This window comes from Centrocercus urophasianus, unplaced genomic scaffold (genome assembly GCF_019232065.1).
Source record: "Centrocercus urophasianus isolate 14NV4802_14NV808 unplaced genomic scaffold, USGS_Curo_1.0 seq_581, whole genome shotgun sequence".
NCBI classification, from domain to species: domain Eukaryota; kingdom Metazoa; phylum Chordata; class Aves; order Galliformes; family Phasianidae; genus Centrocercus; species Centrocercus urophasianus.
This window is the reverse complement of record NW_024885179.1, coordinates 31,738-55,230: the sequence shown is the minus strand read 5'-3', so window position 1 is coordinate 55,230 and position 23,493 is coordinate 31,738. Positions and strand designations below refer to the sequence as shown.

Below are 23,493 nucleotides of genomic sequence, written 5' to 3'. Positions count from 1 at the left end.
CTGGAGCCCTCAGCCGGGCGCCAGGGCAGCTCGTGGTAGAAGTCCTCACAGCGCTCACAGTTCAGCCCCTGCGTGTGGTGCTTGCAGACACAGCGCCCATGGATCTGGGGGAGAGCATCTGGATCAGCCCAGGCGGTCACCCTGTGCCACGTCGTTCCGCGCCGCATCTCACCATGCCAGGGACAGATGGCGGAGCACCAGGTGCAGGGGCACACTCAGCAGCGTGGCCGTGGCAGAAGCAGCTCCCACGCATCACCAGCTCATCCACAGCATAGTAGTATTTGTGCAGCACTTCCTGCCGTGAGTCCAGCAGGTTGTCCCCCAGCGTGTGCAGCTTGGTGAGGTTCACACGCAGGTTGGTGACACGCAGCAGCTCTGGGTAGCACAGGTGGCATCGTCAGTGCTCACTGCGCTGCCCCAGAGCACCGCATCCCGTCCCTATGGACACTCACCCTGGATGCTGGGACTGTATGGGTCCACCACTGGGATGGAGGGATCCAGCACCTTGAAGATGACCTGGAGGTGGGATGTAGCATGTCAGCGCATTCCCCAGCCCCATCTCCCCACACCACCCAGCCGTACGCACCTCGCCGTGGCTGGAGGGCTCGATCTCAGAGTAGCGCTGCTCACACAGCACCTCGCCTATGTGCCCCGAGGGATGTGTGGGGATGCTGGGGAAGAGCTTGGAGCAGTTGTAGGCGAAGTAGCGGTACGTCTTCCAGCTGCGGCCAAAGTCGGCCGAGCGCTCCACCAGCATGGCTGCGGGGCGGAAGGTCTGCCAGGCACACAGTCAGATGGGGGCACACGGTGGGATAGGGACCGGCGGGTCATGGGGACCATCCCACTGTGCCCCATGCACCCACCTTGAACTTCATGATGAGGTGTGTGAAGTGGAACTCGCCTTCCAGGTCCAGCTGGATGCTGACGTGCTCCACGCCTGCAGGGACGGATGGTCTTGGCTGAGGCATGCAGCCCACGTGGGGACACACGCGTGGCGTGGCCATGCTCTCACCATTCTCCGACTGCCACCAGCTCCTCTCGCTGTGGGGGCCGTGCAGGTAGATGACGTTCTCGATGCGGTGGCTCTCACGCAGGGCCGGGTTTCGTGAGTCACAGGTGAAGCATTTCTCAGAGTCCTGAACGGGGAGCATCAATCACTCTGGGGCTGCACCGGCACACTTTGCCATGCTGTGCTGTGCTGTGCTGTGCCATAGGCTCACCTGGAGATGGCTGACGATGCAGTACTCCTGGGGGCCCTGCAGCCCGCAGGTGGACGAGGCGCTGAGCTGCCGAGCTCTCCCCACCAGCAGGTTGCCGGTGGCCGGGTAGCAGCTGCCACGGGCACAGACCTGGGATGGATCTGGCTCCTCCCAGCCCCCTGCTGCTGGCACCCCTGCTGCACAGAGCGCAGGGGTTGGGAAGGCTGCGCCACAAACCCACAGCCCATAGCCCTGTGCTACCCTACCCCCATCCTGCCCCATCCCCACATCCTGACCCACTGATGCAGCACAAAGCTCCGTGACCTGGAAAGATGCTGGCAGTGTGGCTGTGGCCTCATGACCGGGGGGAAGGGTGAGGGCCGGGAGGGCAGCACCAGCAAGTGGGACACTGGGCTGCGGGCTGCTGGCAGGAAGGGATGGGGAGGGGGAGAGTGTGGGTGTTGCAAGCACTCGGCTCATAGAGTGGTGCCAGGGGGAGCTGGGAGCCAGGTCAGGTGCTTGCTAATCCCGCAGGGCTCAATGCAGCCCAAATTCCTTGCTGGGATTTGCAGTGCCCAGGCCCTCACTGCATTAATATGGCCCTGCGACCCACAGCTCCTGCACAGGGCAGTGGTCCTGGGGCCACTGCAGCCCCGGGAACTGTGGGAGCAGCACTTACCCAGGAGGAGAGTGAGGACCAGGACATCCATGGGCAGCCACGGGCCCTACCTGTGGGGCACAGAGATGGGACTGCAGCGTGGGGCAGCACTGCCTGGGCCTCTCGCAGTCCCACGCACGCATCACCCGTCTCTCAACCATGTCCCCAGCCCCATGGCTGCATCCCCACACCCCATCCTGCAGCCAGAGAGCACCCATCCCTGCCTCCGTGTCCAGCACTGGTACTAGTGTCCCATTGGGTCCAAGCACTGGACCAGGACACCTGGGGACAAGAGTCAGCAGGGCTGGAGCAGGCCAGGCAAGGACGTCCTGCAGCTGGCCGGGGTCCTGCTGTTAAATTTAGGCTCCTGTTGCGCTCTCTTCTCAGCCGTCACCACCTCCTTCCAACCTTGCAATCACCGGATCAAAGCCTGACTCCACGCCGCCCCAGCACAGCCTTCCTGTCCCCGCATGCAGCCGCCCGGGGCTGGAGGACGCCACAGGCCCATCCCAGCCGGACACCCGCGCTCTGCCCGGCGCCGGTCCTGCTCAGCGCAGTGCCAATGGGCTGGAGAGGCAACACCGAGCGCTTCCCTAGCCCCGACCCCGGTCCGGCAGTACCTGGGTAGTGCAGCGATGTGCGAGGCTGGAGGTGAGGGCCCACCGCCCCAGTCCAGGCGTGCAGAACTGAGCGGGGCGATGGGAGGCGATGGGAAAGCGGGCGGCCGTCCGGCCCCCCCGCACACACACAGACACACACGATTCTTATTCAAATGCGCTGCCCACTGAATGGGACGGCGGTCTCCAGGCTACGGGAATGTCACTGCCGATTCCTTCTGCCTGGAGGCCCTCGCCGCCCGCCCGTGGGGCTGTGGGGCCAGGCCTGGCAGTGCGGCCCAGCCAGGCGTCGGCAGCCCAGGCACGCCCCGGTGCCAACAAAGACGTCTCGAGAGGCCGCCGGCTCATCCTCCATGGGGCCAAGCCAAGGCCCCATGACCTCCCCGCCTGGGGATGCCGCGCGGCACCGCCCGGGCTCAGCACTGGGGCCGTGCTGGGTGTCGGCAGGCACGCGGCCCTCCAGGCACACACGGGGCTCGCCGGGCAAAGTCCGACCCGCACCCACCCTGGGGAGCACCCGGTGGCCGTGGGAGGATGCAGCCCCTCCTCACGAGGACCCCGGCCCCGTTCCTCACACGCTGTGCCGTGCTGGCTGCCCGCGCCCAGCCGTAAGGCCACGCCGCGCCCCGGGGCCCTGCAGCCGCTCCTACCTGTGCACGTGGGGCCGGCGGGCCGGGCAGGTGGCCGTGCCCTCTGGGGGCCACGAGCTGAGCCGGCACGGCCCCGCTGCGCTCGGCCGCTTGTTCCTGGAGGAGGGCGGCCAGCGGCTGTCTCCTCCTCCGTGTGCCGTGCCAGGGAGGGAGGGCCCTGCCTGCGCCGAGGTGCAGCAAGGTGAGGCGCAGGCCGGGTGCCAGGCGGTGGTTGCCCCGCACGGCACAGCCATGGCCGGTCGCGTGGCACCGTCAGCGCACGCCATGGCTGCGAGTCGCCGTGCGGCCCGTGGGCACCCCATGCCTACACAGGGCGCGTCTCCAGGAGCACAACGCGCGCCCTGGGGCGGCACGCTTCCCCACGCCTCCCTGCACCACAAACCCTGCTCCGCAGGTGCTGCCGTGCCCTAAGAGGCCTCACTCACCCCGTGCCCGCCGTCGCTGCCTGGGATCCCCGAGAATGCTGGAGCCCAACAAAGTCCTCACTGTCACATGGTGCCTTTTATTAGCCAAGGCTGAAGGAAGGAAGAGGACCCGCGTGCCTGCACCAAGGCCGTGCTCTGGCTGCATGCCGCGGAGCAGGGAGGCAGGAAGGTAACGCAGCCCCCAGGGCCCGGCAGCACTCAGCGTGTCCCAGTGTTGCTCATCCCCTGGGTGAGGGATGCCAGGGCTCAGGGCAGGGTGGATGTGCAGCTCAGTGGCCAGACACTGTGCAGGGGAAGCCCAGAGGAAGGGAAGGGCCGTGCTCAGCAAGGCTTCCACGGCAGTGACCGGGCACCGACCTTGGCTCTGGTGAGGTAATGGGAGAGCTGGGAGGAGATGAGCTGATAAAGAGCCATTAGCACGGGCCAGCAAGTCTGACAGGATCTTGCCAAGCACATCTTATTTGCTCTGGGGAGATCGCCAGTGGCCCGATAAAGGTGGCTGTAATAGGATCTCCGGCCTTGGAAAAGCAAGAGGGAGGAATCCTCAGATCCTTCTGAGGATCTGAGCAGCCAGCAGTGCTCCTAGGCCACATCCCCTGCCTCCCAAAGGCTGCTGGCTTCCCACCCAGAGCAGCTTGAGCCTGGCGGATGACACAGGTGGGGGCAGTGAGCTCAGCTCCACTCCCGCAGCACGCAGCTGGTGTGCAGAGCAGCCTCCCACGCCTGGCCAGCCCTGCTGGACCAACTTCAGTGCGCCCAGCGGGCGGCTGACGCTTCCCTGAACATCCTCAGCAAGCAGAGCTGCTTAACCTCTTTCCTGCCTGAGGACTTTGCTCGGGCACCCTGCATGCCACAGGGGCTGACTCACCAGGGTGCTGCAGCTCGCCGCTCTGGGGCAGTTCCCAGCTGTTCCTGGTGCACCGGGAGGAGCAGGCGCTCGGATGGGGCCGCAGTCCCACCACTGTTAGTGCCAGGTCAGCGCACCGATGGCCCGGCAGGACAAACGGAGCCAGATCACACAGCAGCAAACAATGGCATTGCTGTTGAATTAGCCAGCAGAAAGGGATCCCGAGGGAAGAGGGAGGGGGGCAGGCAAGCGGAGCCTGGCGGAGCGCCAACAGCGCAGCGCCGACCCGGGAACTAACCTGGAATGCAGATTTGTGCCAGTTGTACCAGCATGGCACCAGTGCTACTCGTCTGGAGCATCTCCCATCCTGAGCCAGGCATTCCTTCATAGCAGCTGGGTGACCCCACAGCTCACTGGGGTGCATGGGTGTGCCTGAGTGGAACAGAGCAGCGGTGGCACACTGCAGGCACAGCACAGTCACCCTGCAGCATCCCCACGGGCTCGGAGCTGCAGCACCGTCTGGCAGGGACTAAAGAAGAGCCGGACACGCTGAGTGGTTCTGAGCACCATTTACTGAAGGGCTGGACAACTGCTAGGACTTCATAACAAAAGTTCATTTCATTTAAGAAAAAAGACAGTCTGTTTTTTGTCCTGTTCCCTCCTAAGAGTGGAATAATACTAACGCTGTCTTTTCACTAAACAATGCCATTCCAAAATATACAACACTGAGTGTGGAACAGCCCAGCCTCATATTAAACATTAAATATACCTTCAGAAACATTCTACACAAACAAATGAAACAGTATAAGGTTCACTCGAGAACAAGATGGTGGGTTGTTGTGAATTCACCATACTAAAGTTTGTTGTGTGCCCAGCCATGGGGACGAGGCAGCGGCACCAGCAGCCTGGGCACGGCACATTGCTGCTCCCGTGTCACTTGGGGTTCCCAAATGTTGGGGACCGTTGGTGGCTGCGCTGGTGGCACCAGTCCTGGCCAGGGCAGGGTGGTCGTGCTGAGCTGTGGAGGTGGTTCTCTCAGAGGTGATGGTTGGAGAAGGAGCTGCTGCAGCCAGGCTGCGCTGAGACAGACCCCCGCATCCCTGCCGTGCCCTGCTCCAGGAGCAATGTTTCCCAGCAATGCTGCACTGGGAACCGCAAGGAGGGAATGTCACTACACACCACACAGAGTGTCTTCCCTGACTTCATCCCGTCCCAGGCCTTGATGGGGAATGGGGGCACGCTCCCAACGCCCTGCTTTGCAGGCTGTGCCCTGGGAATGACAGGTTTTGGCAGTAGCTCTGCAGCACCCACTTTTACAGCAGCACCACGTGCCTCACTGTCCGTGGGAATCACCAAACTCACACAGGGGCTGCCGTTAGCAACAGGAACCAGAAGGGCTAATTAAGACAAGGAGAGAGTCCCAGAGGATAATAAGGCCTTTAAGGGACTCCCTGGGGGCAAGGCCTAATCATCCCCACGGGGGGAAGTCATTTCAGATGCTCACTCTCCCCCCCAGTTCTTCCAGAGGGCGGCAGGCAATAGGCGCCAGGGGAACTTGTGGCGCAGCTGCGCCTTCCTTGTGGCCCCACAGCTCAGCAGCTCATGGAGGACAAGGATGAGTGCTGGTTTCACCCCCACAAGGTCCTGCAGAACCGCAGCTCCTGTGCCCAGCATCATGCTACTGGCTGGTAAGTGGAAGCTCTGCTTTGGGGACACTGCACGCGCGGCTCCCTTGCCCTGAAGATCTCTTACAGCAGCAGAAGCTGGCTGGCCAGGCACTGCTGGATCTTCGTTTTCCCCAAATCCCAGCTTCTGCTTCTGCCTAAGGGATCCTCTGCCTTCCCAGGCAAGTTGAGGGGTCCAACCTCAGCGCTACTGCTCTGCAGGCAGCACAGCGCTAGAACGTCACATCCACAGATGCTCAGCCATGGCTGACAGCCATCAGCACTGCCGCACACACAGCCCAGGAGCTCTGTCCTCAGATGGTCCCAGCCTGCACAGCTGACAAGGCAAAGGGCCACCCCCATCCAACCCAGTGCAGCTCTAAGGACTCCCAAGCACAGCTCTCCATGCTAAAACACCACCAGTGGGCTACAGAACAGGAGTTCTGTAATAATAATAATCCCTTATCTCACAGAAAAGTGCTTACAAAATTCTGTACAAGGACACTACTGCAGCTGGCACTTGGGGGGAAAGCAAACAGTTTGGAAGCAGCAGTGCCACGCTACATGGCTTGCAGGAAAAAGGCCAAGGAGAAACTTCTCCAGTTGAAAGCAGCAGCAGAAGGTGAAATCTGATCACAGCGCACACGAGTTTTAAAACATTTCTACCAATTAACACTGTGATTTCAGCCTGGTGTCTGATGTGTGCTCCCCGCTGTACAAGCCGCTCTCCCCAAGGACCTCACTGACAGACATCTGAAGCATGCAGGAAGCTCACAGACCTCGTCTGGTGGAAGCGAAGCATAAACTCTTGCTTCTTGGCAGCTGAATAAAAGAAAAATGATTTCCACAAACTCAGTCTGAAGAACAGCCCTTTGACCGCTGCCTGAATTGTTACTAGAAGTGACAGTGGCAGAAATCCACACAGTAAAAGCATTCCTTAGAGAGTCTCCACAGCCCTTGGCTGTCACGGTGCCCAGGGACAGCACAGGCCAGGTTAGGCACTTGGATGAATTCAAAGAGACTAACACAGAAGCAGGTCTGAGCAACCTGCATACGGCATGTCAGGAGAGACCAGGACACTGCAGGCAACGTGTTTTCCACACGCTGCGCGGCCAGCGCTGCTGCAAGTCCCTGGAAGGCATACGATCCAACACTGTCACTGAACAAACAGGGTGGAAGTGACCTCAGGAGATCTCTGGTAGGGCCAAGGGGTTTGATACCCCCCGACCTTCCCGGAGCTCCAGGCAGCCGTGAGAACAGCGTGAGACAAAGGATGGCAGAACCAAGCACAGACGGGCTGTGGAGAGCCTGCAGGCAACGCCGCCTCTGCCAGGGCGTCACAGCGAGGCTGCACTGGCTGACACTGGCACCAGAGGCCACAAAGCCCCTCCATGAAAAATGAGCTGCCATTCTTCCAGCCAGGTTCCAAACTCATCTGTGATGGGGAAAAGGAGACGTCAGGATGGCAGAGACCCGGTGTTAACAATGTGAATTCAGCAAACGCAAAGCAAGCCTGAGAGCTCCAGCACGGCCCTGCAAGCTCAAGGCCTGCTGCTCTGTGCCACAGAAATGCTGACAGAGGCAGGACTGACCACCTGCAGGTCCCTGAGCACAGCATTACAGGGTGCTCCCGTTCCTGCAGGATTCTGTGATGCAGCCCTAGCACAAAGCATTTCTAGCAGAGCAGAGCTCGCACTGGTGGCCGGGGAAGGATGCTGGGCAAGATAACATCTCTATCCAGCACAGTGCCTGGAAAGGTGGAGCTGAGGCACTGTGCTCTGCACAATGTGCAACGCAGCACAAGGCAAGTCCTCAGCTGGCACAGACTCAAAGCATGAAATAAGAGGTGACAGAAGAGCAGGGAAGCAGAGAGCAGTGCAGCAAAGAAACAGAAGGAAAGCGAGGGATGCAACAGACAGCTGGCTTCAGGTGCTCAGCTTCCTGCTCGCACTGGAGGAAAAACAATGTCACCCTAATTTTTTTTTTTTGCCCTGTGGATGAGCAACTGCTTTTCCCAGTGGAACCCAGGCACACTGCTGGGAGGTCTCGTGCTGCACAAAGAAGCTCCAGGACAGCTCTTGGTGCCCTTATATGGGGCTGGGAACGGAGGAGCCACGAGAGCAGCGATACCACAGAGCCCTCCCTGGGACACTGCCAGAAAGAGAAACTCCAGCACAGGACTTTGAGACCTGGCATTTGAGAGCGTGGGAATGAGAAAGGTCTGAAGGGGTGGGAACAAAAGGGACAAAGTAATTTCTGGCCAGTTAGCAGTGATGGAGGGTTCTTGTTCATCCAGAACATGTCAGGAAAGGGGATTCTCTGCCAGGGCATTTTAAAACACAGGAGAAGAAAACATTCCTCCTGCTCTGCAGCCAACCAGCGGCATTCACAGGTCAGTCCTGAACACTGCAAGTTGTGATGTCTGACAGCAGGTCAGCTGCACACAGTCAAACTGCCCAGAAGCAGAGCGTGTGATGCAGGACCAGCCATTATCTCCCGAGGGTGAGAGCTGAGCCTGAGCTGTGCCCCAGAACACCAGCTCCTCTGCCCTCTCACTCCCTAGTGAAACTCCTTTCTCCTCTCCCCACCTCAGTTTTGCTCTCTGAGCTGGCGATCAGACACCAACCCCTTTTATTAAGCACTGAAATCCAGACTGGTGCTAGAGAAGAGCTGACACGTAAGAAGCTGTGGCTTCCCTGGAGAGCTCATCCCTTCCACCAATGTCCCCAGAGATTACTAGGTCAGACAATCAGTATTTTGAGCTGGTGAGAGAATGAGTGGATTACCAGCCTGCTGCTGCAGAGACCTGAACGCAGCACGGCAAACAGCCAGGCACTACTCCCTCTCCCCGGGCTGCCAGACTGCCATACCCCACTGACATCCCATCACAGCCATGTGTACATGCCCGTGTGCCGCCCCTACAGCTGCTGTGTGCTGCTCACTCAGCTTCAAACCATGCCTGCCCAAGCACAGGCAGCAGCACAGCCCGCTGCAGTGGCACGTGGTGCTCCTGGGGACCAGCAGAGCCTTTGCTGAGCTGTCACGCCTGCCTCATACCTTCTCCCAACATCCCAGAGGTTGGCAAAGCTGCTATCCATCATTATGCAGTGATTCTCCCCTCCTATTGCTTCATCCCCACAAACTGACAGACATCCCCACAAACTCTCCACACGTAAGTGCTGGTTTATACCTTTCAATAATCCACCTCTTCAGTGATTCAGGCTCACAGATGCCACTGAACTCTGAGACAGGTGAGCTTTATCTAATACATTCAGACTCAGCGGGCATCTTCTCTACCAACACCTAGAACCTGCTCCTGACGTGTCCAGCAACAGTAGCTACATCATGGGCAGGGCACTTCAAGCAACCCCGATCAGCAGCTCCAGCCCTAAGGCTGTAACAGTCACAGCTCATTTTCTACCTTTGCAACAGAGGTACGAGAGGGAGGAACAACACTGGGCTCCAGTAGGATTGCTCTTTGGAGGCAAACCCCCTAGATGAGTTCAGAACTCCTGTTACAATTAATAGAGGAAGCACCCAGAAACATCCAGCAAAATTGCAAGCGACAGCGCAGTAGCACTCCCCCACTTTCAGGAAGAGGTAATACCAAAAGTATCATCTCGAGGATAAAAAAGGTATGACAGTACCAACTACCAGCTGGTAATTCTCCAGACTGCTTGGCATTTTCAAGTGGTTATAACTCTGCCTGCTTCTGAGCTGTTCCAAGAGCACCCAGATCAGACTGCCACAACACTGAAACACAACGAAATCCCAGCACCTTCAACAAAAGACTGGCTGACAGGAAGGGGGAACAAAAGCTATCGAACCCAATCCCAGAGGGATGGAGGAAGTGCATCTTCCCACAGTTCCTGGGCTATATGCACATATATGGATATATAAAGTTATAAAATTTGATCAAAATAAAACCAGTAAATGTACAGCTTGAAAAAGAGCAATATCACAGTGCATCCATGTCATGAGAAAGTCATGTGTTCTGACCCTGCAGTGAGAGCACAGCCTGCCACATTTAGAAGAGAGACCAGAGAAGGCGGGCGCTCTGACCTGCTCGGCTCACGGTGGGCCAAAGGCACCATCCCGTATTCCTAAACATGGTTCTGTACTCGTGCAGCCAGTTCTGCACAGTGGTGGTGGTGGACAGCCAGAAGCAGCACAAGAGCAGGCTGCTCCGTCTGCAGGTTGGTCGATGTACAGTCACCAGACACCAGAAATCCAAAGTTGCTCTCAAACTTCACCACGCTCCGGTGCCAGGATCATATTTACTTACAAAAAGTGACCAAGTGAAGAAACTCAGGGGACGCTGTGAGAGTGGGACAAGGGCTGAATTCGGATCACAGGGGACAGGTTGACTCTAAGAATCTTCTGTGCTCTTCTTCTCACTTCATCGTCGGAAGAAGAGTTGCCCACCTTGATGGCCCAAAATTTCAGCAGGTTCAAAGTGCTCCGAGCTCGTCGAGTCTTATTTTGGACAGGAATGGATTTTGATTTTTTTCTCTGCGGCGCATCTCTCGCCTCTGCAACTCTTTTCCTCTTCTTCCCAACAGTCTCCTGGTAAGTGCTGCTATCTTTCCACTCCGCTTTCCCCACCGGAGCTTCCTTAGCTTTGATTTTCAAGGCCTTGGACTGCGGTGCTGTGGTGCAGCCTTGGGAGGAGCTGCCTGCAATTCTTCCGTTCAGGACTCCTGAGGCTTTGCAAGCATTGCTCTCCTGCAGCACTCCACCCTTTAGTCCCTTCAGAAGATTTAAAGCGAGGGTGGCAGAATCCGGTGCTTTCTTTCCCACACGCTTACATCGCTTGCCTTCTCTTATTTTAGTGGTCTTGCCTGAAGAAAATTGCCTTGTCTGGCTTGAAACCTTAAGGAGTTTAAGGTCCGAGGGTGATACCCCAAGAGGCCCACGTCCGTACTTGGATTTCAAACAGGATGTGGGGGTTTTCAGTGGCACCAGAGCTTCCAGAACCACAGAGAGCCTCACTGCCGGATACACATCAGGATACATGCTTGCAGGAAAGCCCACAGCTGGGGCCTTGGACTTCCCCGACCTGGTCTGCTTAAAGGAGTTCAGCAGCAGATTTGTGGAATCACCTTTAGAGACTGGCGGAGAAACTCTCGAAGAGTTCACAGAAATGCTGGTGGGGGAAGCAGATGCCCTCGCCATGGCTGCAGTGCTTCTAGCTGGAGTCTTAGGGGGGCTGGAGGTGGTGGCAGCAGCACAGCTGTGCGGCGTGCTCCCTTTCGCCTGGCTAGGTGTGTCTGCTGTGCACGAGCTGTACCCATACACATCTTTGCTCCTCAGAATTGTGGGCTGGAAGCCCTCTTCCTTGAGGCCCTGAATGAAGGCCACCAGCTGGGTTTCTGTGTCTGAAAGGTCCTTCGACATGGGATTGAAGACTCGGAGGGCTTCCTCCAGCACTTTTTGTCCTGCAGAGTAAATTCTCGACCAGGAATGGACAGCTTTTTCTTCCACATTGTTCACTGCAATATTCATGGCATTAGGCAATCGGGTGCTTCAAAATTACTGGAAAAACAACCCTAGGCACCTCAAAGGGAGAGAGAAGATAGTTAGCTTACAGCAACTGAAATCATCTCACATTTTTAAGCGGGGACCTGAAACCATTAAGCCTAGACTTTTGCTACTCACAGGCATCAGGTTGGAATCTGTGCACAACTCCAGCTAGCAGCAAAAAACAAACACTCCATCACTGATTTATCTCTGCAGCAAAACTAAAACATATCTCACAGAAATACACTCAGACCTAAACAAAGATTTCAGACAATCCCATCCAACCCATCCCAGGATGAACAGTTCCAGTCGTTAACTTAGTGACATCCACAGCTTTGTTCCGGTTTGAGTTTGATATGCCCCAGCATCTGGAACCCAGATCTCATTTTGCCTTTGCAAAGCAACATTTCCTTTAAGCCTTTCCCTGTGCACATACTGAGGACAACATGATCACACCATGTCAGCACTCTCACTGATGAACTAAGCAGCTCAAGCAGCTCAATTCTACTCCTGTGTCACATTCAATTTTTTCAGCTTTGAATTGATTCTGCTCAAAAAAGGATTCCAAGTCCTTTCCAAATCTGCAGCATCCTTCTGAAACACTGACAGCAGAACTGGAGGCTATTTCAGCCACGCTCCAGTGATGCTGAACATCAGGGCAACACAACGCCACTCCTTGCTGTCCCCGTGTTTCAGCCACAGTCTACAACTTGCTGTTCCAGCAAACTGCTGTCGATCCAAGGACGTTCGCTGCCAAGTGAGGAAGTGAGAAGTTCAAGTGGAGTGGCAGGCAGGAAATGGGCATCAGCAGGCCATGTGCACAATGGTTAGAAGTACAACACTCAGATCTCACTCAGTGGCACAAAGCAGCTGCAACAAGAGCATCTATTTTGGCTCACAAAACAAAAACAAAAAGATACCAAAGAGCAGGGTGGGATTTCGTGGTGCGACTGGGAGAACTCAAACTCTCACGCTGATCTGGCTGCCCAGCCAACACCTCAGCTGGAAGCAAAAATCCATAGCACTGTTCTCAAAATAGCAAAGAGGAATCAAAAGAACAATCTTTTCAGGGACATGCTGAAGGTGTGGCAGGCACCAGAGGAGTGGGCAGTATGCAGATAAGAGAGCTGGAAAAATGAGCACTTGAGGCGGCAGAGAGAGGAACTGCTCATAGCCTGGATTCCTCCCAAAGTGCAGCTGCACCGCAGGGCTGGGCAGCTCCCACAGACAGGGAAAATACACAAGCCCACAGTTTAATATCAGCCAAAAGTAGACAGAGGGAAGCACAGGTCAGCAAGGGGCTAAGAGCTGCCACATGACAGACTAATCCATGTCAAGTGTTCTGCAGACGTCACAGCAGAAGAGGGATTTGAAGGAGGATCATGCAGCCGCTTTGCAACACCCAGGGTACCTCCCACGGGTGAGGAGGAGTCCGCTTGGACAGGACTGAGGCTGGTGCCCGTGCCCAGCAGCCAGGTTTGCTATCTCCATAATGATCGAGCAGCAGCGGGCACTGTGAAGCCAGCAAGCACAGAGAGCTTAATCCTGATGTGGTAGAGAGTGAGAAGCCAGCAGAGAAGCACAACTAACAATACACTCTTAGTAGGTTGCTAAATTCATAATCTTCCACTGAGAATTTCAGGCTGCACAGAGCCCAGGGGCAGCCAGGACACCTGGGCAGGTATTTTGGTGTCCAACAGCAGTGTGTGGTCCAGTGTTCATTGCCACATGGACAGAACATCCCAGCATCCAGACACACAGCCTTGCTTCGTGCAGTGCAAGTTGCAGTGTGCACAAAGGCCCACCCAAAAGCAAGGCTGTCCAACTGGTGCCCTACTCAGGAACAAGTCCTAGCAATAGTGCCCGATGGCCACAGCTGCTGGTGTGGCCGCCCGGCAAGCAAGGTGCTCTGCTATCCCAGGAGCAGATCGGTAGCAAAGCCAGAGGGCTCAAGGAGCCCGGGGGCGGCTGTCAGTAGGACAAGACCAGGCCAGGCTGCGCCCCAGGAGCTCTGCAGGGCCGACCAGGGAACGTTCATAGGGCGGGCAGGCTCACGGCGCCGCCTCCCTTCGGTAGCGAGACGATGCCCCTTCCCCGAGCCCGACCCTCGCTTCCTCACATCCTCCCTCGGCCTGGCGGGACCCGGGACCGTGCGCTTTCGGCCCCACCGACCGGAGGAGCCCGGTGCGGACAGCCCCGCCGGGTCTCGGTGCTCTCCCCGGGGGGGCTGCGGGGAGGTGATTGGTGCAGACAGCGGGTGCGGCCCCGCGCCGGCTCCCGGCACCCGGAGGGGGCGGAGACCGGGGCGGGGCCCGCAGAGCTGCGGCTCCGCCTCCAGCACCCGGAAGGCGCTCCCCGCCGGGGCGGCTCGGCAGTGCCCCCGCCCGGGAGCGCGGGACTCGGGCACCGCCGGCCCCAACCTACCGGCCGCCGCCAGACCCGCACCCGCCTCTGCGCCGCACTCTCCGCTCCAACATGGCCGCCCGCAGAGCGCCGGAAATACCGCCCAGTTCCGCTTCCGGCTTCTTGGCCACGCCCACCACATGAGCCGCCCCCGCCCCCTCCTCTATCGGCCACGCCCCTCCCGACCCTTGAGCGCGGCAACCGCGGCCCCGGGAGGGCTCGGCAGGGGGCGCCGCCGGGGCGGCTGCGGAGGGCGGAAGCGGCGCCGTTTCCAGGCAACGGGCTCCGTGTCGCCGGTTCCGGTGCCGACAGCGGGACCATGAGCGGGCGGGCGGGGCGGCGGCGGTTGGTGCTGCACGTGGACCTGAACAACACGGTGGTGGCGGCGGACGCGGTGTCGGGGCTGGGCCCGCGGGAGGCGCTGAACATCTTCCTCAGCACCGCCACCTGGGGCCGGGAGGGGGCTGACGGTGAGCACCGGGCAGGGACGGGACTGAGGGGTCGGGGCTGGAGTTGGGGCCGGGATCGGGGAGCCGGGGCCGGATAGGAACGGGGGAATCCGGGCCGTGCCTGCGCGGGGTCGGTGGGCAGCCAGTGAGCGGCTTTCTCTCTTGCAGGTGAATGGCAGTGGGTGAGTGACCGCCCCTCGCTGCGAGCCCCCTGCCCCGGAGCCGTCAGCTACTACTGTCGCTATGGCCGTGACCAGGCCTTCACCGAATCCGGCCCCGGCCAGTGCTTCAGCAGCCTCCACGCGCAGCACCTGCGGCTGCTGGAGTGGCCGGGTGAGCCCCACCAGGAGCTCTCCATGCAAGATGGGCACGGCAAGCACTATCACTTCATCCTGCCCTCCTTCTTCCGCCTGCTGGATGCACTGCACCGGGATGGCAGGGATTTCACTATTATCTTTAGGACCTTTGGTACCGACTTGCCCCGCACACTGTTGGCCCTGCGCTCGGCCCTGGCTGGGCAGCACCCCCAGTTCCCTGCCCTGCGGGATCTGGCGGTGAGTGTGTCCCCATGTGCTGGTGGGGGATCTGCGGGCAGGGTGGCTGAGCTGGGCATGGAGTGGCCTCTGCAGCACAACAGGACCTTTACCCAAAGCAGGCCCCACCAGGAGGCAGGGCAGGAGCACTAGTAGCAAGTGTCATAGAATCACAGAATAACTGAGGTTGGAAATGACCATTAAGATTATCTAGTCCAACCATCAGAAGTCACTTCAATTGTTTCTCAGTGAGCTGACAACAACTGGGCACTGAAAGGATGGAAAGGTGCAGCTAGATGGTCTCTATTTCCATTCCCCAGCAGACAGAAAGCTTTTTGGGTTGTGTGGGTTTCACATCTCGTTTTCCCTAGTGCTTTCACATCTCGTTTTCCCTAGTGCTGTCCTCCTACACTGTCATGAAAGGTTACCACCCTGCTGTTTGTTGTCTGTTACAATGCAGTAAACAATCTGCTTGCTTTGGAAACCTCTCATCTCCTGCTTTCAATAATACTGCAGCTCCCTGTGGTCCTCACTCCTGGCCAAATATGCTGCAGTAAGCGAGAGGTTGTGCTGAAACGAGGATCAGAACGACTCACCACCACGGAGGATGGAAGAAAGCTGTACGATTACTTCAGCTCTTTGGAGGGAATTGGAGGCTTCCAAGACCACTTTGACTGGTGAGAACTAGGGCACTGAGAAAGCAGATTGGGCATTTTATCCTCCTCTGTGATTCTTCTGGTTTGAGATAGCTCCTAGTTTTGATGCCTTTACATTGTTGCGGCTCCAATAACTTCTGTGCTCACCATTTTGCTTGTAGGCAGGCTGATGGTACTCTTGCATTTTCTGTTGCATCTCCATCCCCTGCTGTAATTCTTGCTTTTTTCTAAACACCCTCTAATTTGTCTCCTGGCTGCAAAGTGTTTCTCTTTCATAGGAGGCAATATTAAGCAGAGAGACAGGACTCTCTCTGCCTACTGTTCCATTTCCCTGGCTCTTAGTAGTAATTTGGTGCTGACTCGACAGCCCTTACATGCAAGCCATCGCCCTGTCCTTTCTCTGACAATGCATTGCACCACCTTTTGTTTCAGGTGGGCCAGAAATCAATTCTCTTCCCAGGGTGGGAAGCCCCTGTGGATAGACCCCCATGATCCCAGCATTCACCACATCTTCATTGACGACAACATCCGGCTGGATGATGCAGACACCATTGTCCACCCTCAGGTAGGTGGCCGAACATCCCCTACTGCTAGCTGGGGTGTCCCTGCTTAGGCAGACATGTTCTGTTCACTTTGTATCAGCATGAGTGTGCAGAGAGGGTCCAAGGCTTTGTCCTGGTGTCGCTGGTCCCCAGGTGACTGGGGCTGTCGGTGGGGAGGCTGGAATTGGCTGTCAGCACAGAACAGCAGGCGTTCAATGCCTGTGCATGCTGCCAAGCTCCTGTGCTCCACTGGGGTGAGTCATCCCTGCTCCCTGCCAGCACGGCAGCCAGCCAGCCTCACTGTGCGGCTGCAGCGTCCTGTGGCACTGTATTTAAAGGGCAGCATTTGTGGTGGTGCCTGGGAACACTGACGCAGACCGAAATGCACTCAGCAACTGGACAAACTATCAGTGATCAAACAAGAGCTGCAGCTCCACAGATGAGTCTTAGCCCTGGCTGGGTTCCATCCAGGAGGAGTCAGCACACGAAGAAGCCTGCAGTGGTGTGCAGGGCACCTGGAGCATAGCAAAGATATTCACTTCTACACAAGCACTCTCAGATTTGTAGCTGGTGACAGGAGTTGTCACTGCACAGAGCAGACCTGTTACAGGAAAGGCTTGCTCTGTGCCTGGGCTGATTGAAGTGAATGAATGCAGAAGGCTCTGCTGAGAGCCCAACGTTTCTCTGCAGCAGCTGCTCCCTGCATGTCTAGAGCAGCCAGAGCACGACTCATGCAGCTCCACTTGCTGCATTTCAGCCCTGGGCTGTTTCCCTGATCAAGGAGCTCAGCCTGTCACCATCTGTAGCCAGCACAGCTGGGTCAGTTGGGCTGCTCAGCTTGTCTTGGGACAGCTGTGAAGATAACTTCAAGGTTCCCCTGGCACCAGATCAGACAGGTGGGATCGAGTTATCTTGGCAGCAGACCCAGTAGGGGTTTGGATGGCAGCTGAGCAGTTTTCCAGCAGGGCTCAGTGCTGCTGTCTGGCCTCGCTCTGTAGCCTGGATAGGTCGCTTAGACACCATCTTCCTCTTTTGTGTCACTAGCTCTGCAGGGCCATCCCCTGTGTCAGTGACAGTGACAGAGTGCTGCACGGCTGTGCTGGGAAGGAAGCAGGTTATCAGGCAGCCTTAGGCAAAAGCATGGTGAAGCTGTTGACCCTTCCTGTGCCGTGTGGCTGCACCAGTTCTGGCAACAGGCTGGGGCAGCAACGGCAGAGCTGGCAGCAGAAGTTTTCCTGGGGTTGGCTGATCACAGCACAGTTTTTCTTCCAGCAGCCCAGTGTGGCCCTTTCCTTAGGGGAGCCCCAGCCACACGTTGTGACAAGCTGGTTCTGATCCAAAGGGGCAGTCTGGGAGGGGAGGGAAATCTGGAGAAACTTAATCTTCTACCGCTAGAGTGAAAATGGGAGCCCTTTCCTGCTGCCATCAGCTCGCTCAGCAGGAGATGCTCAGTTAGCTGTCAGCACCTGGCTGAGGGAGGCATTGTGATGCACACTGGGATGCATGCACTGCTGCCAGGCTTTGCACTTGGGCTGGGCACAGCCCTGGCACTGTTGGCCACAGGGGATGAGTGCTTCCATACTCTGCTTTCTCCCACAGGTGTTTTCGGAGCGAGGCAGCAGCAGCCCCAGGTGTGCTCCTACCTCAGAGCTGTATGATGTTTGCTTGGTGCAGACCGACCTCCTGGAGGCCATCGCCAATGAGGACTATTTCCTCCACTGCGTGAGGAGGTGTGAAGAGAACTATGATGGTTACCTGGCCCGCATGGAGAGCGGCTCCCTGAGCCAGCAGAGTGATGGACAGTGATACCACTGGGCAGGCTGGGCTGGGGCCAAGGAGCTCAGAACAAGGATACCCCAATGCTTCCTTCCTGCTGCACAAAAAGTCCCGAGTGGGTTTTGCTCTGAGCTGTCACCTCTCCAGCATGCGATGTGCCCACCCTGTCCCACTGAGAGCCGCCAGGCCCAAACACAACTGTCCTGGGAGCTTGTGTGATGGCATCCCTTAAGGAAATTGCTTTCCCTTCCTCAGCAGCAGTGTAGGGAGCTGGAGCCCCTCAGCAGGCAGAGCTGTGCCTTGTGCCTGCTCCTGCCATGGGGCTGGGGCTCTCTGTGCCCTCTGATCCTGCAGCTACATGCAGCCATGCCAGTGTTTGTCTCCATTCCCACTCCCACATCCCACAGAGGCAGCCGGCCTAGAGCTGGCACCATGGGTACGGTGTGCTCCCTAGCAGAGCTGGTTCCATGCCACTTCCGCCTGGTTTTAAAGCAAATCTTTCTACCTTGTTTCCGGTGCGAGTTCCCTTTCTGCCCTCACTCGGGCTGTGCAAGCACAGGGGAAGTGCCTTGCCCTCCGCGTTCACTTGCTCAGAGTTTGGCAAAGCGAGGAGCAAAGGGATGAGCAGCGTGGCATCGGCAGGCACCTGCCGCCACCGAGCGACACCGGCCCCGGGTCTCCTGCGGGCGAACCCCGGTGCTCAGGGTGGGCTCCACGCCCTGCCCTCTCGTGCCTCCACCTGGTGATCCGCGCAGGACGTCGGGGGCATCGGGAATCGGGGCCCGGGAACAGATCCGGGGGGGCGGGCGGGCGCGGCACCGCCTCCACCGGCAGCGGGCGGGCCCCGCGCGGAGCGAAGCGGCGGCGCTGAGCAGAGAGCGGCGGAACGGGCGGCGAGGTGAGCGCGGTGCGGTGCCTGTCCCGCTCCCGGGCGGCGGGACCGGTACGGGGTGGGACAGCTCCGGGAGTGCGGGACGCGGACGGGGAACCAGGGGAGGGTGCGGAGAGGGAGCACTGGGAGTCCGAGATGTGCACCGGGAGCCCTGGGGAGCGAGAGCATCAGAGAGTGCGGGAGATGAGCCGGGAGCGGATGCCCCACAGGACGAGCAGAGCCACGGGGAGCGGGTGCCCTGCGGAGATGGGCTGGGCACTGGAGCCCAGGGGCGTGAGATGGCTGGGTGTGCGGGATGACCGCTGGGATCCTCCAGGTGTGGGAGCCCCAGTGGATGCGGGTGGTGCATTGGGAGCACAGCAGCATGCTGTCACGCTGAACCGGAGGTTGTGGCTCGCAGGGACTGAAGCAGCAGTTGGTGCCCAGTGCTGACCCTACTGCTCTCTTTGCAGGAGCTGGGCGGCAGCCGAGTCAAGTCCCACCACTGCCGTGGGCCGGATGGGTGGCACGGTGGGGCTTGGGCCCGGGGACCCCCAGGGTGGCTGAGCCATCCCATGGCGGCATCAAGTGCGGGTGCCTTTGCGTGGGTCTCCTTCCCCTCCATGCCCACACGGCGCGTGTACTGCAGCGCGGCGCACCACGACGGGCAGCTCTTCGTGCTGGGTGGCTGTGGAGGCAGCGGGAGAGCCCTGGGAGCAGCCGAGGTGCTTGACCTCCAGGCCCAGCGCTGGACCGCGCTCCCTCCGCTGCCCACGCCACGGGCTGGTGCTGCCACCCTTGCTGTGGGCAAACAGATCCTGGCGGTGGGCGGTGTGGATGCCTCGCAGAGCCCCCTCGCCTCTGTCGAGATCTACCATGTGGATGAGGGCAGGTGGGAGAAGGCGGCAGCGCTGGCACAGCCCTCCATGGGCATCGCGGCCGTGCAGAGAGGTAGGTGACACGTCCTGCCCAAACTTTGCCTTCGAGCCTCAGCACAGCCTTTGTGTAGGAGTCCCATGGAGGATGCGTGCGTTTGCTCTGGGCTGGGGATGCGGTGGCATCACCCTGGGGCAGAAGCCGGTGGGGCTGTGATGGGCGCAGGCAGGGGTGCCGGCAGCGGAGCAGGATTTGGCAGCATGGCAGCGTTGCCATGGTGTCTCCAGGGAGATGGTGCTGCCGGGAATAATTAGAGCCGATGGCCCTGGTGCTCTGCTCCACACAGGGTGGATGGGGCGGGCGAGGGTCCAAGTGGGGTCAGGGCACTGCCCAGCTGTGCTAGCTGTCTTCCCCTCACCCCTGCTGGTTCCACAGATGGTGCCGTCTATGTTCTGGGGGGAATGGGAGCAGATACCTCTCCGCAGGCGCTGGTTCGCGTCTATGAGCCGGCAAAGGACCACTGGCAGCCGCTGCCCTCCATGCCCACACCATGCTATGGGGCCTCTGCCTTCCTGCAGGGCAACAAGATCTTCGTCTTGGGTAGGTAGGCGAGCCCAGAAGCCTGCCCCGAAGGGTGCATTGCTTCAAGGCCCAGGGTTGCTCCATGAGGACCCTTCTGCTGGGCAGCACCGGTGGTACCGGCTGCCTCTCAGGTGCCACCAGCCCTTGCATCTCATCCACACACAGGGGGCCGGCAGGGCAAGCTGCCCGTCACCGCCTTTGAGGCTTTTGACCTGGAGACAAAGAGCTGGACGCGCTACCCCAGTGTGCCCAGCCGCCGCGCCTTCGCCTCCTGCGCCATGGCTGACAGCATCTTCTTCAGCCTAGGGGGGCTGCAGCAGCCAGGGCCACACAACTTCTACTCCCGACCACATTTCGTTAACACCGTGGAGATGTTCGACCCCGCGCAGGGTGAGGCCCAGATGGGGAAGGAGTGCTGCCTGTGTTGTGAGGTCCATGGTGATGCTGACAGTCTCTTCCTGGCAGGTGCGTGGAGCAAGCCCAGCCGTGCCATCCGCATGAGGGAGAAGAGAGCTGACTTCGTTGCTGGCTGTCTGGGAAGATACGTGGTCGCCATGGGTGGCCTTGGTAATGCTGACTGCTGTGGCTGTGGTGGGGAATGGGCGCTCAGTGCATGAAAACCTGTCCTTCCTGGGCTCCATCTGCACAGAGCTGCAGCATTGCAACCTGCTCCCAGGAGAGCTGGGGAAAGGTCAGCACTGCTGCTCAGCAACAGGAAAACTGTGGAGAGGGCTCCCAGGGCTGCTGCAGCACCCCAGCCTCGTGGGCTCTGGCCACACTTGAGATGCCACAGTGCCAGCCAGGGGCAGCACCATGGTGCAGCATTGTTGCCAGCAGCCCTCTCCCAGGGGATGCTGTTAATCCTGCTGAACCCCTGCATTGTTACTTCAGTACAGCAGAACCCAGGGTGCATGGAGAGGGCTGAGGCCATGCCATCTCTTGCAGGGAACCAGTCGTGCCCGCTGGACTCAGTGGAAGGGTTCAGCCTCACACGGAAGAGGTGGGAGCTGCTGCCCCCCATGCCCACTGGCCGCTGCTCCTGCTCCAGCTGCCCAGCCCCTGACCTGCTCTTCGTCATCGGTGGAGTGGCCCAGGGCCCCAGTGGAGCTGTTGAGGCTCTCTGCCTGCGTGATGCACCCTGACAATGGCTCTTCAGCCTGGGGAGCAGCCCCAGCAGAGCATCAAGTGCCTGAAGACGGGGACAGGGTGTGCAGGGCTCCAAGAAGCTGCCGTCCCGTGATACCAAGTACTGCAGCAGCGTACTGCAGCAGCCACGGTTTCTTGCAACGCACCAGAAACCCCTCCAGGCTCCCACAGCAGCGGAGTCCAGGGGCAAATCCTGGTGCCCAGGGTGGGACAAGGCTGCTGGCATGGGGAGCCATGGAGGTAGGGCTGTCGCTGGCCATGCTGCCCCATCCAGCCCCGTGTCCGTGCCGTGTGTGTAGCAGTGAGTGCTGTGTCGTTGTAGACCCAGTCGATGTCTCATGTAGCGCAGAGGTGCCCTGTAGCTCAGTGCCTAGGAGGTGATGTAGCACCTCAAATAAATGAAACGTGAAGTTTTAGCTTACTGCAGTCATGTCATCCTGCTGTGGGGGGGACAAGGGTTGCCCCAGCTTGCTTAGCACTTGCTTGAGCCTTATTGGTTTTAGCTTCATGCAAAGTCACACACTTTAAAGCACAGACAGGTCAGAACAGATGCAGGTGAGAGATTCAGTCTTTTAATGAGATGACATTAGAAAAAATCTCATGGGCCGGGGTAAATATCAAACATGAGCATCTGACCTTTCAGAGAGGGTGGCCAGTGTGCTGCTGCTGTATCAGGCTTTGCACATGCCAGGGCATTGCATGGAAAAAGTTGGGCATGGTTCAGAGAAGAGCCATTTGCTGCATTTTGGGAGGAATATTCTGGGATCCTTGGGCTGGCGGTACCTCTGTTGCTTGAAGCATCCTTGCATTCACCTCTGGAGTTGCCATAGAAACACTCCTGTGCTGGAGCCAGCATCAACATGGGGCCCCAAACTGGAAATTGAGGTGAAGCAGCTGGAGGGACTCGCCATCAGCAGGACATTAGTGACTTGTGCTGTGCTGAGAGGTCAGGGGGCTGGAAAGAGGGATCCTGTGCTCCAAGCACAGCACATGCAGGGCTCTGGCACACTGCTGTGAATATTGCAGCAAACTGCACTTTCACAATGCTCCCCTGAAATGGTGGGACAGGTATGGTACCCCTCTACAGCCTGCCAGCCCTTTCCAGAAGCCACCGAGGCTCCTAAGAACTTCACTCACCACAGCTTTTGTCGTGCGCAACCCTAAATCACAGAGTTGCACTGGAAACGCAGACCTGATTAACGAACACATCCCATGGCAGCATGGCACGGACAGAATAAATCAGGCACTGAGTCACTGGCAGGCTGACACTCCTCTGCAACATTCCCTTCCAATGTGGCGGGCTGCAGAGTGGGTGCTGGTGCTTGGAACTGCCCTTTCCAAACGCAAGGCCATGCCAGCTGCACCTCAGCACCTTGCTGTTGTGTGTCCCCACTGCGGCGACATTTCCAACAGCTCTACAGCTGTTGCCTCTGTTGCCTACGGTCAGCTTGCCTCTTTCATTAGCACCCAAGTCTCCTGCATGTGACTGGGAAATCTGGGGTGCATCCACTGACTGCAGCACCACTTGACTGTTTCAGTTGAGAAGAATCTGTGACCTTTCCTAAAAGTCTGGATTGCTCATTCTTTTCTCTCTCCACTTTTGGGCATTGGAGCAGGATCCCAACCAAATGAGGGGAAGAAAGCCTCAAAGACAAGAGCCAAGAATGTCTTGGGATGGATGGAGAAATCTTCAGGCAAAAGGGCAAAATAAATGATGACCCTGACGGTGAGGGTCTGACACATAAGACTGACACATTATTCGTTTAAGAGCTCATGTGAGTTGCTAATTAAATGCTAACAAATTGAAGAAAAACAGTTGAGGGTCGTACAAGAGATATTGCTGTCTATCTCCTGGTATATTCTTCTAATTTTTACTAAATGAAAGGCTTCAAGTGTCTGGCTGGACTCCCTAATGCTAGAAGCACAGTCTGTTACTCCAGATAGAAGGAATTCTACAAGCCAGCACCTGGCAACACTTCTGATCTCCACAGAGCTGCGTTATGGATGAGGGAGACTGGGACTGGAGCTAGCTGTCAAACCTATAATTAAAAAAATGTGTTTTCTTATAGAATTTCTTCC

The 23,493-nt window shown here is 58.1% G+C and overlaps 4 protein-coding genes across 5 annotated transcripts in view; 2 read left to right on the top strand and 2 right to left on the bottom strand.

The window, feature by feature from the left end:
- Nucleotides 1-4,849, bottom strand: part of LAMB2 (laminin subunit beta 2) — an 11,658-nt gene extending 6,809 nt beyond the window's left edge. The window contains exons 1-11 of the mRNA XM_042836246.1: nt 4,695-4,849; nt 4,418-4,510; nt 3,550-3,639; nt 1,879-1,928; nt 1,221-1,396; nt 1,013-1,136; nt 864-937; nt 587-775; nt 453-516; nt 173-375; nt 1-104 (exon numbers count right to left, since the gene is read on the bottom strand). The exon at nt 1-104 is cut by the window's left edge and continues 65 nt beyond it. Of these exons, the coding sequence (XP_042692180.1) occupies nt 1-104; nt 173-375; nt 453-516; nt 587-775; nt 864-937; nt 1,013-1,136; nt 1,221-1,396; nt 1,879-1,909 (965 nt within the window). The 5' untranslated portion in view covers nt 1,910-1,928; nt 3,550-3,639; nt 4,418-4,510; nt 4,695-4,849. The remainder of the gene's footprint in view (nt 105-172; nt 376-452; nt 517-586; nt 776-863; nt 938-1,012; nt 1,137-1,220; nt 1,397-1,878; nt 1,929-3,549; nt 3,640-4,417; nt 4,511-4,694) is intronic.
- Nucleotides 4,850-4,950: 101 nt separating this feature from the next.
- CCDC71 (coiled-coil domain containing 71) lies at nt 4,951-14,081 on the bottom strand. Of its 2 annotated transcripts, none has more exons than XM_042836244.1 (2): nt 14,005-14,081; nt 4,951-11,617 (listed from the first exon to the last, which is right to left on the bottom strand). In XM_042836244.1, exon 2 carries the CDS (start codon nt 11,563-11,565, stop codon nt 10,369-10,371), a length of 1,197 nt encoding a protein of 398 aa, XP_042692178.1. In that variant the 5' UTR covers nt 11,566-11,617; nt 14,005-14,081; the 3' UTR covers nt 4,951-10,368. The 2 variants fall into 2 exon arrangements, with proteins under 2 accessions (XP_042692178.1, XP_042692179.1); XM_042836245.1 differs by having other exon boundaries at nt 4,951-11,609; nt 14,005-14,071.
- Nucleotides 13,664-18,575, top strand: LOC122169815. The gene is made up of 5 exons (XM_042836247.1): nt 13,664-14,453; nt 14,601-14,986; nt 15,482-15,642; nt 16,054-16,186; nt 17,763-18,575. The coding sequence occupies exons 1-5, from the start codon at nt 13,664-13,666 to the stop codon at nt 17,967-17,969; spliced, it is 1,677 nt and encodes a 558-aa protein (XP_042692181.1). The 3' UTR covers nt 17,970-18,575.
- Nucleotides 18,576-18,810: 235 nt separating this feature from the next.
- On the top strand, nt 18,811-23,242 carry KLHDC8B (kelch domain containing 8B). Its single transcript, XM_042836248.1, has 6 exons — nt 18,811-18,837; nt 19,284-19,761; nt 20,122-20,286; nt 20,434-20,658; nt 20,734-20,835; nt 21,214-23,242. Exons 2-6 carry the CDS (start codon nt 19,386-19,388, stop codon nt 21,408-21,410), a joined length of 1,065 nt encoding a protein of 354 aa, XP_042692182.1. The 5' UTR covers nt 18,811-18,837; nt 19,284-19,385; the 3' UTR covers nt 21,411-23,242.
- Nucleotides 23,243-23,493: the final 251 nt, after the last annotated feature.